The 15,877-nt window shown below is 30.4% G+C and overlaps 1 protein-coding gene across 1 annotated transcript; it reads left to right on the top strand.

Annotated features, from left to right (window-relative positions):
* Window positions 1–263: 263 nt before the first annotated feature.
* Window positions 264–6,208, top strand: LOC105153682 (leukotriene A-4 hydrolase-like). Its single transcript, XM_087408322.1, has 11 exons — window positions 264–346; window positions 1,072–1,184; window positions 1,262–1,410; window positions 1,499–1,610; window positions 1,676–1,744; window positions 1,991–2,270; window positions 2,405–2,703; window positions 2,872–3,132; window positions 3,224–3,534; window positions 3,600–3,893; window positions 4,099–6,208. The coding sequence occupies exons 1-10, from the start codon at window positions 304–306 to the stop codon at window positions 3,844–3,846; spliced, it is 1,884 nt and encodes a 627-aa protein (XP_087264448.1). The 5' UTR covers window positions 264–303; the 3' UTR covers window positions 3,847–3,893; window positions 4,099–6,208.
* Window positions 6,209–15,877: the final 9,669 nt, after the last annotated feature.

Raw genomic sequence — 15,877 nt, 5'->3', positions numbered from 1 at the left:
CGCTATCCGTCAATAAATGCGAAGAAAAAATTTCCCGTTCCTTTGGCTTCTGTAAAAATTAAATAAAATAAACTATGAATATATTGCGAATTTGATTTGTGTCAAACGTATCCAAACAAAATCATTTACGTGGTATTCACAGTTAGTTTAGCTATTCAAACTGTAATAAACAAATGATGTTGTCAAACAAAGAAAAATGGATAAAAGTAGAAGAAATTATACTATGTCCTTATAGTCAGTTTATATATTTAAAGATTCATTATCGGATATTACTTGGAGAAGCTACAACGTGAATATTTTAAAATGGCTTTATCTCCTGGAGATCCACACTCCTTTTCAAGACCAGGTATTTTAGTTATTTAATTAGCTTACTTATGGGCCAATTCTAAGCAGAATCATAAGACTCGTAACTTGTTCTCGTAAAACTTGTAAGACTTTATCACTAATAGTCTAATTTTATGCGCATATTGTAAGACGTACATTATTATTACGTAATTATTCGTAAATATCTATGATTTTTTTGTAAATTTTATGGCAATAAAATTTACAAAAAAATTTTTTTGGTAATATTTATGTAATTTAATAGTAAGAAGCTGTCTGTAAAAATATTGCTTAAAGATATAACTTAAAAATTCTTACAAATCTTACAAGAATATGTTACAAGCCTTACGATTCTGTTTAGAATTGTAATTTTATTCATTAATTTATTTTTTCTTAAAAGAGATATAGTAAAATATATTTGCAGAATTCATTAAGATTCGGAAGATGAAATATCGTATATATCTTTAAACTTTTAGACTTTAGTAATTTACATTAAAAAAAATTAAATTAATCTTTCACGAATTTAATTAATTGATGACATTCTACTGTTAATTTTCTTAAATATATAAAATATATTATATTTAGCACAAAAATCGGATGTTTATTTGTATTTTAAAAATATCATATTGTGTTATAATAGTTTTAATTACAGTATATTATTTTCTGATATGTATTGATATTTACGCATATTGTGTTATATACTGTTACTTATTAAACATTTTTTAATATTTATTGCTTTCTAATTACTAGAATTTGCACGTGTGACTAATATTCATTTAGAATTATATGTAGACTTTAATCGATGCGTTCTTAAAGGAAAAGCGATTTTGACTATAGAAAAAAAATGTTCAATTACAGAAATAGTGAGTAGATATTTCCTATTATATTGAGCAAAGTTTTGATAATATGTAATATTAATATGTAATATCGCTTTAATTAGATTTTAGATAATTATGCACTTGTCATAGAACGTGTTACAAATCCTGTTACTGATGAAATTTTAAAATATTCTGTTGGACATCAACATATTGTTGGAAGCCCATTTACCATACAGTTACCACAAACTGAAGAAAAATATCTTATGTCTACGTGAATATAAAACATTAAAAAAATACAATTACTAAAAGTTATTGATGCAAAAATTGAATACATCTTTAATAGTACGCGTTACTTTCAGATGTAAAATTCAAATTGAATATGAAACAAGTCCAAACTCACCTGCATTATATTGGCTAACACCTGCACAAACTGCCGATGGTACACATCCTTTCCTATTGTCTAATAACAAGGTAAATTGGTTAAATAAAATTGATCGATATCAACACAAGTTGTATAAAAACTTTTGTTGTTTCAGTTAACATTCGCTAGAGCAGTATTTCCCTGCCAAGATACACCATCTGTCAAATTTTCATATACTGCTACGGTAAAAATTTTAATGTAGATAGTGTATGCATGTGTATTTTATACATTTATATTAAAACATGATTGATTATTATTAATATTATTAATAAAAATAATAAAAATTTACGAAAAAATAAAATGTATCAGTGAAAAAAATTAAATATATGATGATAAAAACAATATCTATTCTCTTTTCTTATAAACTGCTTTAATTAATCTAAAATAAAACATTCATTTAATTTTTATTGATATGTATTTCATTTTTTAGATTATAGTGCCAAAAGATTTTACAGTTATAATGTCTGCACTTTCGCAAAATATATTAAAAAATTTGAAAGTAAACTTATATAATTTTCTTCAAGCGAAACAAGTAGCAGCTTACGCAGTAACTATAGCTGTAGGTTCACTACAGAAAGAACGTCTTAGTTCAAGAAGCAATGTATTTGCTGAGAAGAAATTTATTAACGAAGCTGTCAATACATTTCGTACAGGCGTAGTTGAAAAGATGTTGAGGATTGCTGAAGATTTGTTTGGATCTTATTTTTGGGGTATAAAATATCAATTAAATTATTTATTATTAATGTATTTAAGTTTGTGTATAGAAAGAAATTTATTATTTTGTGAATTATCAATCTTCTCTTTTATTATTATTATTATACAATACTTAAAATGATATCTTTAGATAGATGCGATATATGCTTGCTTCCACCGTGTCTCGGCCATTTCGAAATAGAATGTCCATGCGTAATATTTTTGTCACCAACTTTACTTTGCGGAGATGATTCTAGTATCAGTTCACTCGCTGTAAATATCGCACAAAGCTGGGCAGGACATTTAGTTACGTGTGCAAATTATCATCATTTCTGGCTACATAAAAGTTTCAGCATGTTTGTTGGCAGGAAAATCATTTGCAAAATATGGACGCTTAGTGATGCGCAGTTATTTTACAAAAAATTATCATCTGTCGAGCTGAATAGAATGGTAAAGTATTAATTTTGATTAAAACAAATGGAATAATTAGTAATATCGTATATGATATCTCAGATTACAGAATATTTTATATGATACCAGATTACAGAATCTTTTTACATCATGCACATAATTAAATAAACACATTTCTTCTGTATTATTTTCTAAATTATATTATAGATAGACATATCAAATGCGACCAACTCGTTAAAAACCTTAATACCTGATTTGACTGGTTTGTTGCCTATAAACTTCGTTAGGCATGTACCCTACGAACTAGGATGTATATTTTTAGACTACCTAGAGAATAACTTAGGAGGATCTTTAGCATTCGAAAAATTTCTTAAATCTTATTTTTTTAATTTCGCATACAAAAGTATAAAGACGGATGATTGGAAGGAGTATTTGAATAATTACTTTGCTAAAGTAATGAGTAAAAAGGTAATACATTCTTTATGTCAAATAAATTACAGTTTTAATATTCTTAATATTTTAGTATTATAAATAATAAATTTTATGTTATAAAATTCAGTTTCAGTTACAACATATTAATTGGGACTTATGGCTCCATAATATTCCTCATAAATATATCAATATAAATTATAAAATCACATGGGAAATACAGTGTTCCATATTAGCAAAAGCATGGGCCAAATTGGATGATAATATTATTAATCAACCTCTTTTTTTACATATTTTATATAAAAAAAAGGACCTTTCTGATATTGAAGAAATAATATTTTTAAGCTTACTTATACGTCAGATGTATAAGTATTTGAATATGAAAAAAATGAATTTATTGTTAAAAATTCATCGTTTTGAAAATAAAAGTTATCAAATACGGTAAATATACATATCTACGTACAGATTGATGATTTAAAATTAATAATGGAAAACATATTTCGCAGATATCTTTGGCTGTTATTGTGCATTAAAGTTAATTGGCATGAGAAAATTTTAGACGCTTTGGACTTTGTTACTCAGTTTTGCTCGTTACATTATGCGTGGAATATATTCAATTGTATACTTGATTGGCCAGAATATCATTTTACATTGCAGCGAATGTTTATAATGAATCAAGAAAAAATGTTGACTTACACTCGAAACCAATTAATACCAATTCTATTCTCGAATGGATATTTAGTTAATGAATAAATATCAATGTTTCGAGAATTGGTATTACTTAATTTTCCTTTTGACAAGTAAGTCATTAATAATTACAAAAAATAAAATAATTTATTCGTTATAAAGAAAAAAACATTCATAAATATTAAACTTTGATAAACATTATGATAGATACAAATTTCTCTTTATATTATAAAAAATTTTGTACAATTATAATTAATAATAATAATATAAAAGTTATTTATAATTTGAAATATAAAAGTTATTTTATCTGAGTTGCAGAGCCAGCAATTAAAGGCAACTCGATTTACAGATGCATAACGATAATTCTTGAATCGTTAAAAGATTAGTAAATTTATGAAAATAAAAAATATACGTGTTTCATACTGCAGAACACATTATATTTAAAAATATGAAATATCATGAAATTTAACATTAACTTTTAAATTAACTTTTAAAAAACACAAGTTGAATTTTATTTTACAACAATTTAATAATAACATTATTAAATGTAATAATATTAATAACATTGTATTAAATTTAATAATGTAAAGTGTAACTGTAAAGTATACATTTATATACATTTATATAAAGTATACATGAAATTTAATATACGTTTCATAAAATTTTATGAAATTTAATATATGTTCCATAAAATTTTAAATTTGTATTTGCATAAAATTTAATGCACATGTTCATTATATTTAAGATTAATTTTTAGTTAAACCATTCATTTTCAATTATCTCATAATCACAAGCTTTCATTACATATTACTTAAATTAATTACAAAATTTCTATCAGTGTATGTAATTTATTGCATAAAAAATAAATCTGCAGAAATTGTTCGTTAAAATTCATTTTCCTGCCTTCTTTATTTAAATAAAATTCATAATACATATCGCTTTATTGATATATTTTTCATTTATCATTATATTTATCATTATATTTATAATTGAAGCCAGCGGATCAATTTTTATTAAATATTCATTGCTTTTGCGCGGCAGCTATGAGATATTATCTCTTATGATTCTGTTGAAATTCTATTATTGAATATAATTGAAATTTTGATAAAAATTATTGAAGTATGAGTTGAAAATATGAGTTTAATTTGTCAAATACTCGATTTATGCTGTATCTGATGTTCACAGCTGTTTGTCTATTCTAGTAAACAGATTTACGTTGTTAAATACGAGAAAAGAAGAGTTTGTTAAATACGGAATAAAAGAAAAAGAAAAGCGATATTATACTTTTAAGATAAGATACATAAGTTCATTATTGCATCCTGCTTGAAAAGATTATTGAAATATTTTTCAATGACTTTGTCCGATGTAGATTCACACTCTAATGCAAGGATATTTTACTTTTCTAATTACAATAGAAATAACATTAAAAATATTAAAAATTGAATGTTAAAATTTTTATTTACAAAAACTGGGAGAAGTTTTCTTAATTTATTTTTTATGTTTGAATGACAAAAGCAACTGTTGCATGTACTTAGAACTTTAATAATTCATAATTTTCAAAATTAAGACATTATTTCACATATTTATTAGATAGCAACACTTCATTTTTTAAAATTTACATTTTTTAAATATAAGATATGTAAAATATTGTATAACTCTCAAAATTATTTTTATTGTAAAAATAATGCCGTTGTTAATTAACATAAATTATTTTGCTTATTACATAATTTTATGTGCTTATTACTTATATATCCTTATTCATTATTTAAATGTATTTGTATTTTGTAAATTTGAAATTATTAGACCTGACAATTGTAATTAATACATTGTAATTAATATAATGATTTAAAATGGAATGTACAATTTTGTCCAAAGATTCTTAAAAGCAAAGCAATATTGATTATCCAAAAGTTGTAGTCTTCAACTACCAGTAGTGAGTAAACATTTCCTTCTGTTTTATAGTATTATTCGTCATTAATATGTAATATGAAGCAATTAGATTTTAGATAGTTACAAATTTGTTATATGTCATCAAGTATCATTGGATTTAATTTAATTTATCAAATTGGACATATTTTTGGAAGTAAATTTTCCATTCTATTACTGTAAACTGACAAATATCATAACATTCAGTAAATATAAAATATAATATTTTTTTAAAAGTATACATTAACATATATCTAATAAACTGATGTTAAAAATTATAGATATAGATAACAGATAATGCAAATATTTTTAGATGTAAAATTCACATCGAATATGAAACAAGTCCAAAAGTCTTCTGCATTGGCCAACCTGTACATATTGCGAATGATACATATTCTTTCCTATTGTAAAAATAAATAAACAAAGACTACCTCTCCTTAAAATAATAAAAATCGAATTAAATCTAGTCTAATGAAATTCAGTGCGCAGTTTGGGAGATTGAAAATATGTAATATATATAAACTCACACAGAATTATGTCAGCACTAAAAATCCAATTTGACCGGTAGAGCCTCTATTTCCGATTCTTTATGTAGTTACATAATGGAAGGGAGGGAATTGTATAACTTTGTATTAATAACAATTTCCTCAAATTAAATTAGATTGCCACTTCGATATGCTACTAGCAAAATCTGTAAAGAATCTGTAAAGAATCTGTAAGATTTCTCTATTTAATTTTTATTAATATACATTTTACATTTATTAGGTTTACATACTACTGAATTTCAGAGTTTTAATGTTTGCGTCTTTGAAAAATATGTCAGTAATTTCATGTGTATACAAGTTTTCTCAAACGATATCAATACTATCTTATGTGATGATTATTATTGTCTGTTATAGGTGTCTTAAAATATATAATATATCGCTAAAAGAGAGTTCAAAAATCGGTATGGACTGAAAATAAATATATGGAAGTGCGAAGTCATTTAAAAGGTTCGGAATTGAAGCAGTACTGTAGACTATCGAAAATTTATGTGAATGGTATCCATGAAGTAAAACATCAACTAAATTGTTTGTTTAAATTTATTTGTGTTTAAATTAAATTTATATATATTTTCGGATTATCAACTTCCTTTTTTTATTATTATTTTATTATTATTTTATTTTATTTATTATATATTTTATATATAATAAATAAAATAATTTTGTTATTATTATATTATATGTAGATTCGTTTGACATATGCGTGCTCCTGCCAAGTGTTCTATATTTCGAAATAAAATGTTTGTGCTTAATATTCGTGTCGCCTTTACTCGGTGGAAAATATTTCTTTGATCAATTCAGTTCAATCTCTCAAAATATTTTTCGCAGTTGGATTGGAATTTTAGTTACGCGCGCAAATTATTAGCATTCATGGTTGAATTAATATTTTAATATGTTTATTCATAGAAGAATTGTAAGAGTTTTAAATTTGATGAAGATACAGAAACATTAGAATGAGAGTTCTCGATGATTTAAACGCCATAGTAAATTGCTAATTTTGCTTAAATAAAGATACCAAAATAAATGACGTTGCTAGATAATAATATTTAACGTAAACGTGATGTTAACGATTCTGGAATTATACTGGAATTTTATTATATTTTGAAAAATTTCTGGAAAACTCCTAAAATTTCAGGGCTGACCTAGAATTTATCATTCTTTTATTCTAATCTAAAAAAACCAGAACATGAAGAAAGAAAAAAATAATAAGAAAAATTGTATTTAGGTATAAGTCTTCTCTTAAAGATGCAATAAATTACCAATAGAAAATTTGAATTTAATGTCTAAAATAGAACGTAGTAATAAGAAAAATCGTTTGTTGACGGAATGATCATTTGATATTATTTATAATATATAAAGCAATAATACTATTCCAAATTTGTTAACATTTTAATTTATTCGTATAGAATCCTAACTTGAATATAAAGCATACAATACTGCGCGAATAGATGAAAATTAATTAAATAATAAAAATTAATCAATGGATAAATCCTGGAAACTAAAATTTTTACTGGACACCATAAAAAAATACACATACATTCCTGTATTATTTTTTAAAACTGTATTATTTAAATTGTGACCGCGAGTCACAATTTAATTAATTAAAATTCGCGAGCAATGACACAACCGTCGCGTTTTCTATTAGATTTTGCTGAATAACTGGATAAATATGCAATATAAGAGACCTTGATAATATATGTCAAGGTGAAGATCATTGGAAGGTAGTCTCTTATATTGCATATTTACTTAAAAGGTATTCTACAATGCGTTGCAAACTGGCGTTCGTCGCGACAATCAATTAGAAGCGTTAATGGTATTATTTATGTTTCTTGGTTGTCGCGATAAACATTTCAACTGGCAACGGTTGTTTGCAACGCATTGTATTGTAGAATGCCCTTGAACTATCTTAATTCAAGACTTGGCAACTCAGCTGATCTTTAGCAAATCGTCGTAGATTGTCGCCAAATACGAGTTGGACACCAGGCACTCTTTCGATAATTTCTATTTAACTCGCAATATTTACTAGTAATTATTTGTTTGTGACGGGCGGAATCCAAATGCTCAGCCACGGAATTGACAGAGGGAGTGATTCGTACAGGTGGAAAAAATGTCGTAGGACGAGAGAGATAGGCTGAAAGAACTGCACATAAATTAATAAGGAAAATAGAGTAAATATATTTTGCAAACGTCAAGACATAGAGTCTTTATAAAATATAATCTTTAAGCTTGGTTGTTCGATATCAGCGGTGAAAATAACGAAATTTAATAATACACGCGCCGATTGAACAGAATTACAATATTACGGTATTATTTGAGCTCGGAATATTATTCAATAATTGCGCTTTCTAGATGTTAGCACTTACAATGAAAAAATAAAGATGTAACACTCGGAAGTCAGGAAGTTCGTATCGCTAAGAACAGTATATAACGTGAAGAAATAATAACTACGGGACAGAATATCGTTTTGCGCGGTGACTCAAAATTGGCTTATTTACGTTGCAAAATAGAGCTATTCTGGATATATAACTATGTAACAAAAGGTAACATTTGGCTGTGGCAAGGGACGAACACGACTCAGCAATATTTTCTTCAAAAAGAACGTTTAAGCGGATGGAAGTCTCGCATTTGCAAATCTCTTTATACTAGCAAGCATCTGTGATCCTAGGCTCCTAGGCAGCTCTAAATCTTTCTGATCCTTAACATACGATCTATCAGACTCAAGAACTTCGCAATCGATGGCTTTTTAAAATTAGCGAAATCATCTCACCGATACTTGTCTTCCCACTCTCTTTGATATCCGCTGCTCTGTTCCTCGATAGTCTTATCGGGCGCATTCAAGTCGATAAAGCGACTAGCCTACTCGCCAAGCAAATAAACATGATTGTTATTTATAAATCCAACCAATCACATTCAATCGCTCGGCGATTAAGCAGGCTAATTGTTTTGTCCGGTTTGAACGTGTCCATTCTTGAGATTGTGCGTTCTTCTACACAAATCGCTGGCTTGATCACAATACGAGTGCCGATCCACGCAGGTCGCGACTCTTTCTAACTAGGATCAAGTCACGCGTCTATTGGCCCTTATCGTTCACGCGATCTTGCGAATCGTGCAGTCTTCCTTGTATTTCCTTGGCGCGTATTCCAAATCAGAAAGAGACTTCTTTATTGTAGGCCGTCTCTCGTTACGGATGCTTGATTATATCAGGATGTTAAATGAATGATGCCCCGCCATGGAAATTAGCGTCTTTCTCTCAGACGAATAATACGGCCATCATTCTCGTTTCTGGTAACCTCAGTCCTCGATCGGAGAAAAATGCAACTTATTCAGAAAGCTCCTTCTTTCCATAATTTGTCTGTAAATACTGTGTGATAGTCACAGGGTTCTAAACGACAAAAAAACGTAGCAAAAGAAATGCCGAATAATACGACTTGCGTGTACTGGGCTCTCGAAGAAGTGGCTTTCAGTGGCATTTCACCTTCCCTCTTCACGTAGTGACGGATTTTCCCTTCTCTCGGTGGCGGTGAGACGATGAAAATACAGAAAAATAGCGCAACCACCTGTGGCGATCACATCATCCACGATTCTTGTAGCCGAATATGCGAGACGGCTCGAAATGTTGGGTATAACGCATACATACTCGCCACATGTATTTGCGACTCGAGACAATAGCGACATTTAAATTTTCTTTTATATAAGTTTCTCGTAGTAAGGTAGCGAGTCACGTTCAGATCTTTTGCAATAGAGACATTTAACTGCTGCAATTGTAATACTTCGAATTAATAATTGTGTAATATATAATTGTAGCTCAAAGTTTAAATATATTCAACCGACAGGAATAATCAAAAAACGATATAAACAAGATCGATAAAGACGGGTGAGAAAAAATATTTAGATGCTAGGAGAAGGATCTCGAAGGAGAAAAAGCTCAGCAATAACATGTTTCGAGAAGAAAAGGAGGGAGAGTTTGCTACGAGACTTTAACGTGATAGATGCTGTAATCGCCTCCATACAATAAAATAGAACATTTGATGATTTGATACACGGAAATCTTTTTTGCTCAAAAAAGTAATTTCTAATAAACAGATTAATAAAACAAATAATTATAATTATAATTAGCGTATGCTCGCTCTCCGAGCCAGGAGAACGCAAGATCTTCTCAAAATTGTCGTGACAGCGATGAATAAAAATTGTCACGTTACAACTCTGCCTTCCCCAGAAAAAATTGAGGAGATTTCGACGAACATTGCCAGTTATTAATATTCTCAATACTCTCAATATGCTACAACATTCATCAATTCGGGAAGGCCGATATTTGATATGATGGTTCCTTTTTCCTTAGCCTTTCTCAATAGCCGCTTCCGGATATCGATAAATGGGGAACGATACCCCGAATACTTTGAAATTATATTTTCAAAAGAATCCCTGTGATTCGTAATAGCCGAGAAAAATTTCCATTATTTTCTTCGGCCGTGCTCGCTCTCACTCGGGTAAAACAAAATGCTGAATCCTCAGGAAAAAAAAAAAGAAAAGGAAAAGAAAATTTTTTTCTTAATGAAATCGCGAAAGGATAGACAGCTCGCCTGTTGGACTGACTTGCTCATTCTCTCTCCTCCCCTCCTCCCTCCCAACAAAACTTAAACAGCTTGCGAATTTGTATTATCTCTTTCCCAAGCCACTCTTCGCCAAGATTCTACATCAAGAAAGCGTTCAACAATAATATCTAAAGACAAAAGTATACAATATTGATGAACACAATAATTCTAAAAAATTGAAGAAAAGAAAATTGAAGGAAATTGAAAAGAAATTAAAGAAAATTGAAAAATGACGAGATTACAACAGAACGAAAGAAAAATTTACTTGCTACACTATTACAGAAGAGGAATAAGGTATTTTAATAGAACGCTACAATTATATAGCGTATAAATCAGTCTTTCATTTTTATCTTAAAGGAACTTACACTGTTAGAAATGTAATCACGAGCTTCCTTTACATGTAAATGGGAGCTCGTGGTTACGAACGAAATTAAAAGTAAAAATGAATGATTTGACTGACAATTAAGTTACAGTAATTACTTAAATGTAATGAACGTGTATATTAAATTTATGAAATTTTCATGAAAAATGCATTAAATTTTACGTATATGTACACAAATATACACTTTTTAAGTTATAAATACATTAAATTTAACGTAATGTCATGAAATTAAGTTCAAATTATGTAATTTAAAATTTAATAAAATTTAAGACCATTTCTAACAGATTGTCGCTTATTCGCCTATTCAGATTTACGACTGATTCAATCAAGGATTTTAAGTTTTTGACATGGACTTTCCCTCGGAGAGTATTATCTAAATTGAGGCGTGTTCGGATTCCTACCCAGGTATTCTCCTATCATCCTTCTGTTGGGTAAATAACAAGGATGTCTGAGTGATATCTGAGTGGCACTCGGGTGAGAATCTGAACATAGCTTTGGCAAGCCAAGCTGTATAGCCTTATACACTACCGGCGATAAAGCGCGACTAACTTTATGAATGAAATTTCGATAATAATATCCTGAAACTTCGATAATAATTTGGCAGCAACATTCTGAATCGCTGATAGCGTGTGTTGTCATCTCAATACTAGGTCCCCAATCTTAAAAACGCGATCATGCCATCAGATTATAATATGTAGCCTGCTTTCGATAAACCCCGTTCCAAATTTTCGGTAACCCAGCTATACAAAGACTTTAAGGCTTTCATATTCGCTCCGATCATATTTGTGTCCGAGCTCGATCTCAGTCCGATCAGGAAAATGAGTGACGTTTCAATGGACGAATGGTATGTTATATTATATGCAAAGAGGAAGTTGTTAAATGTACGTTCCACTCGCTATGGTCACAATCCAAAAAGGAGATAATCATTGTCTTAAGGACTCTATTAATTCTCTTCACAAGGTTTGCTTGTGGATCTGAGGATAATAAGACTGTACTGTCGTGTGGGGAATTCATATATTTTTTTTGGACAAAAGCTCGCAAAGTATTATTAACGAAGTCGGTGCTATTATCGGTCCAAAGAAATTTTGAAGGGCTCCATCGCGCGAGATCTCTTTAATATTCCTTCCGTTCACGGCTCTTAACGCACGGCACTCTATACACTTTGTGAATAAATCCTGAATCATTATACGCGAACTCTTCCTTGCTTCGCGGACCATTATGTCTGCAACAATCCATGCCTTGCAGAGCCGGTTTTAGGCGGCAAGCACAATAATTTCGGATCTACAATAAATTTTTAAGCCTTAAACCATAAGGAATGAATCACAATCAATTATTCTTCTCTCATTCGATTGCAATTGGTTAATTTCTTACGGCTTGAAGTTTAAAACACCCATTGTAGATCCGGACTAAGTAGTACATCGAGACTTTGAAGCGAGGGCGAAGCCTTTCTTGAAACTTAGCGCCAAAAACATTTTAATGTTTAATATAATTATTTAAAAACATTGAAACTCTTTGTTTAGGAATATAAATTTGCAAGCGTTGTGTCATATTAACGTAAAGAAGATAAAAACAAATGATTCGTGTGCTTTTCGTTTAGTTTTGACTAGGTATATCTACATATAGTTTGTACCAACCAGTAGTGACTCATAACGAAGTAAATAAAAGAAAAAAACAGTGAAGAGAGAGGGGGACTTTCCACTGCTTGTAATTCGGTGAGCTTTCAATTATTCGAAAGTGAGATGTCACCTTCACGCGAAATTATATCTTTCAATTTACATTTACATATGTGCGTATAAGATATGTAAGACATCATATTTGTTATGTAAATTTGTGAATTTTGCAATTTATGTTTAATTATTCAGAATAAAAATAGAGAATAATTTATTTTAATCAAGAAAAATTGTTCAGTATACATAATTTATAATATAAACATACCGACATACTTTGCGAATAACATACATTGATATTTTATGTGAATTAATTATGTTCACAATTTTGTTATTATTATAATATATGTTATATGGATGAGAGATAATAAAGGGGGAGAGAAGGAAGCTCTTTTTAAAATCTTGTATAGGACGCCAAAGAACCGGCTAGAACCAGCCTTGATGCTTCGACAATTCGGCGGCCCATTAATTCTGCTAGACTCTATACGATTTTTGTGCGTTGATATCACAATTCCCAACATATCTCGTAACATGTTTGGTCAGTAATAAGCGATTGATAATCTATAGTGAGTTTTCTCGATACCTAAGTATCTTGATTGTGGGTCGTCATGTGATTCACGTAAAGCTTCCTTCCTCAATTCTTGCGGTTCTATTAATTCCCATTTATTTAAATCGTCTACTATCACGGACATTTTAAGAACTGCGCGGGGTTTTAAGAAATATAATTAATCATCTACTATTTTCTAATCTGCGAAAATTTTAGCGTTGCTGCGATCTGTGTGTAGGAGCCATAGAAGTTCGAGCATTTACTACACTAATCTATCGGTAGGATTCCATAAATGATGAAGCTACTATGATCAATAGTTACCGTAAACCAATAATCCCTTAAGGTTCGTTTTCTCAAAATGTGATTTATACTTATAGATTAAATAAGGTTATCAAGAGATTCATTAATGAAATTCATTCATAAATTGCTCGATAACCTTTAATTTTTAGGTAACCATATATTGTGAAAACAGGTCTAAATACGATCTAAATTTCTGTATCGCCCACATCATTGTCAAGCATTCCTATTCGGTAACGGAATACCTTTTCTCAGTATCGAATAACGCGCGACTTGCAAACCCGATGATTATATTTTCAACGCTATTGACATTCGGGTGCTAAGACGGCACCCGATGGAATAGGTTTTTAAAACAAATGGTGTTAAAGGACACAATAATCCAAGTAGCACAGTAGCACTTGCAAATCGCTAAAAAGCGATTATATGCGCTTTTTTAGCGTTTTGTTAACGCTTTATAAGCGCTGTGTGCTATAATACTTAGGAAAATCGGAGCGGAAGCCAAACATACATGGATTTCATCGAAAGCACTCTGCACGTCCTCCCCAACGTTAGCTCTTTAACAATCTATTGAGTGGTTCGCTTGTCGTGGCAAACTGTGGAATAAACCGACAATACTATGACATTCTCTGAAACCGACGCAATTGTTTAAGATTGCACTGTATAGGATAATTTAGAATTGGCCGCGCTTTCTCGAGGTCGATGATCAGATCGCCCCCTTGCACAACGAATCTGATCAGATACTATATTTGAGAATGATAAAATTCACATTTATTAGGATTAATATATAATAAGTAAGGCTCGTTTCTAAGATTTTATTTAAAGTGTGCTCGAGCTACTTAAGATACTCCTCAAATGTTAGGGTAACAATCACGATATCGTCTAGGCTGTATTCCAAAATTTATTTACTGCCAGCGCTAAAAATCTACAGTTTACTTTACGTATACATTTTCAGCAATGGCAGTGAATTTTGGAACACAGCCTAAGTAAGCAAACGTTGCTTCGTCTCCGGACCGATTAATTCGTCTAATAGACGTTGAAATGGCGCTCTTCTCGAGCAGAAATTCGATCAGGCTTGCTTGATGCGCGATTCAGGACCTGAACAAACAGTAATACGGGTACGCCTAATAAGAATTGAAATTGAATCAGAGTGCGATTAAGCCCGTACGGCATCCGTGCGAAATGATAGTCCCTTATCCCCGGAATGCTAAACGCGATGATTTTCTGATTTTCCTTAGCTAGCGATATTCGAAAATACAACTGGCTCAAATCAATCGTCAAAATGTATCGCGCAAATCTCAATTTATCAAGGATGACATTCGGTAACGGATAGGCATCTTTTTTTGAAATACTATTCACTTTACGGAAGTCAAAGCAGACACGATACTTCCATTCGATTTTTTAACCATTACAATCGGGTTCAATTATTTACTAAATGATGCTTTAATAATTCCGGCAGCTAATATCTTATTAACCTTTTCACGAATCACTTCTTGTAAGTTCGGCGAGACTAAGGACTATTTTTCTCGAGAATTACCTCAATATATCTCCTTGATTTTTGAAAAAATTAAGGTTATTTATTGACTGACTCATTTTTCGTCACGCACGCACGCACGCACGCACGCACGCACGCACACGCACACACACACATATATATGCAAGGTGTCTCTTAAGATGGATTGGAGTCACATTGGAAGCGGAGAATGGATCAAAGGGAACAAGAAATTCTTACCATTTTGAGATACTCGCTGTAGTTTTCGAATTAGAAAAGAAAATATCTAAGCCGCGCCGCTCGAATGTGGACCGTCCTACGAATTCGCGCGGCGTTGTTTAACCGCATATTGACTTAGACGTTTCCTTTTCTAATTCGAAAACTACAGCGAGTATTACAGCGATTTTTTGTTCCCTTTGATCTGTTCCCTCAATGTGGCCCCGATCCATCTTAAGAGACACCCTATGTGTATATACATATATATATATATATATATATATATATATATATATATATATACATATGTATGTGTGTGTGTGTGTGTGTATATATATATATACATATAATATTATATTTAATATTGTATTTTTTATTTAGTAGAAATAGATAAACTGAGATAAAAACCATATATGTATGTACGTGCATACATCTAATC

This window comes from Acromyrmex echinatior, chromosome 7 (assembly GCF_024713525.1).
Source record: "Acromyrmex echinatior isolate Ae372 chromosome 7, ASM2471352v2, whole genome shotgun sequence".
NCBI classification, from domain to species: Eukaryota; Metazoa; Arthropoda; class Insecta; order Hymenoptera; family Formicidae; genus Acromyrmex; species Acromyrmex echinatior.
The sequence above is the reverse complement of the archived record's forward strand: the minus strand, read 5'-3'. Positions and strand labels throughout refer to the sequence as shown.

What these genes read in the sequence shown, in the direction of transcription:
- LOC105153682 (XM_087408322.1), top strand. Translation starts at nt 304, where the DNA reads ATGGCTTTATCTCCTGGAGATCCACACTCCTTTTCAAGACCAG. An exon ending in ACACTCCTTTTCAAGACCAG is followed by an intron (nt 347 to 1,071) that starts GTATTTTAGTTA and finishes TCTAATTACTAG; the next exon opens with AATTTGCACGTGTGACTAAT. An exon ending in CTGTCGAGCTGAATAGAATG is followed by an intron (nt 2,704 to 2,871) that starts GTAAAGTATTAA and finishes ATTATATTATAG; the next exon opens with ATAGACATATCAAATGCGAC.